General features: G+C 53.3%; 1 protein-coding gene across 1 annotated transcript in view; it reads left to right on the top strand.

Moving 5' to 3' along the window:
* The window catches only part of smg7 (SMG7 nonsense mediated mRNA decay factor), a 15,625-nt gene that overhangs the window by 10,603 nt on the left and 3,436 nt on the right, over positions 1–1,586 (top strand). The window contains exon 13 of the mRNA XM_087172107.1: positions 407–898. Within this exon, the coding sequence (XP_087028233.1) occupies positions 407–898 (492 nt within the window). The remainder of the gene's footprint in view (positions 1–406; positions 899–1,586) is intronic.

Genomic DNA, 1,586 nt, shown 5'->3' with positions numbered 1-1,586 from the left:
CACACACACACACACACACACACACACACACACACACACACACAAGCTGCTGGTGCTAGCACTGCTAACGTTAGCCACATTAGCCAAACCAATAGATAGTTTAGTAAACACTGACATCTTCAACTAAAGATCTAAACTGATTCTAAGCTTTACCCCAAAACCAGATCTAAACCCTAAACAGCTGTTCCCACCTTCCAGATGTGTCCTCCCTTTCAGAAAGTGTCTCTGTTTACACTTGTGCAGCAGCTTTTCCTGAAGTGTGTAACTCCTGTGACTGTGTGTAGTGATTTTGTAGTGAGCTCTGGGACAGGTGACACTCGGACATGAGGGGGACGTAGATCCATTTCCTCTGAACTGGAGACAGTGTCTCAGTGAAGACGTCCAGAGAAGGACTGCAGTCAGTTTAAATCCTGCTCCTGATTGGTTCCTCCGCAGGTTTCCCCACCTCGGCCTACGTGATCCCTCCTCCGGTGGCGTTCCCGGGGCTCCAGGTGAATCCGGGCTTCACCTTCTCCACCGGCGTGTCCGTCCCCGGACCCTTCCTGCAGCAGGCGGTCCACACCCAGGCCGGCACGCAGGTCCAGGCCGGGAAGCAGTCCCACATTCCCTACAGTCAGCAGAGGCCCTCTGGGCCGGGTCCGGGTCAGGGGCCGGGCTCCTCGGGACAGGGCCCGGGCCCCATGAACCAGGGCCCCTCCCAGGGACAGCAGCCCCAGGCCCAGCCGCCGTCCCAGCAGGCCTTGCAGCAGTCGGTCCAGCTGCAGGTGCAGGCAATGAGCCAGCAGCAGCAGTCTCCCACCAAACCGGTCCAGCAGGTCGGGATGGGGAAGAGTCCACCTCACCACCCGGGACTGCAGCAGGTCAGGTCACATGATCCTCATCAGGTGTCTCACCTCTGATCAGGACTCTTTTTGTCATGGTCGTCAGAGACCCCTCCTCCATCACCGCTAGCAGGTATAAGCAGGTTTTTTAAATGCCGGTAAACCTGCGAATAAAATCAGTTTGACTCCTTTTCCTCCGTCAGTGGAGTTTGTCTTTCTGTTCAGACTGAGGACAAACACACCTGCAAGGAGTGATGTCATCACTCTGCTTACAGAGCACACACAGACACAAGGGGAGAGTGAGCTGTTAGCCACCGTGCTAACTGGTGAAACTGATCCGTCAGCCTCTAATGAGGCGCTTCCATCAGTGAGTGTGTGTTTGTAAAACTTATGTCAGGGCTACAGCTTCACTCTTTCATCCCTGAGCTCAGTGAAGGTTTAACAGTACCGTGCTGGACAGGAGACATGTGACAGGAGACAGGTGACAGGTGACAGGAGACAGGTGACAGGAGACAGCAGACAGGTGACAGGAGACAGGTGTGTCTACAGTGTATGTGTCTCTGAAAGACGTTACAGCAGGAAAACAGGCTAAAATGAACCAGTTCACCTGGGTGTTCACATGAGTTTAGATTGGAGCTCATAAATACCTGCGTCTGCAGGGTCAGGTGAAATCTTACAACAACAACAACCACCTGCTCTTTAGTGGAACATGTGGATTATATTTCTGCCCCGTCGTGTCTCTGAGGTCTGTGTTGTAAATGTAAA

Source organism: Seriola lalandi, unplaced genomic scaffold (genome assembly GCF_002814215.2).
Source record: "Seriola lalandi dorsalis isolate HSWRI2012SDOR001 ecotype SW California unplaced genomic scaffold, Sedor1 jcf7180002052044, whole genome shotgun sequence".
Classification (NCBI taxonomy): Eukaryota; Metazoa; Chordata; class Actinopteri; order Carangiformes; family Carangidae; genus Seriola; species Seriola lalandi.
The sequence above is the reverse complement of the archived record's forward strand: the minus strand, read 5'-3'. Positions and strand labels throughout refer to the sequence as shown.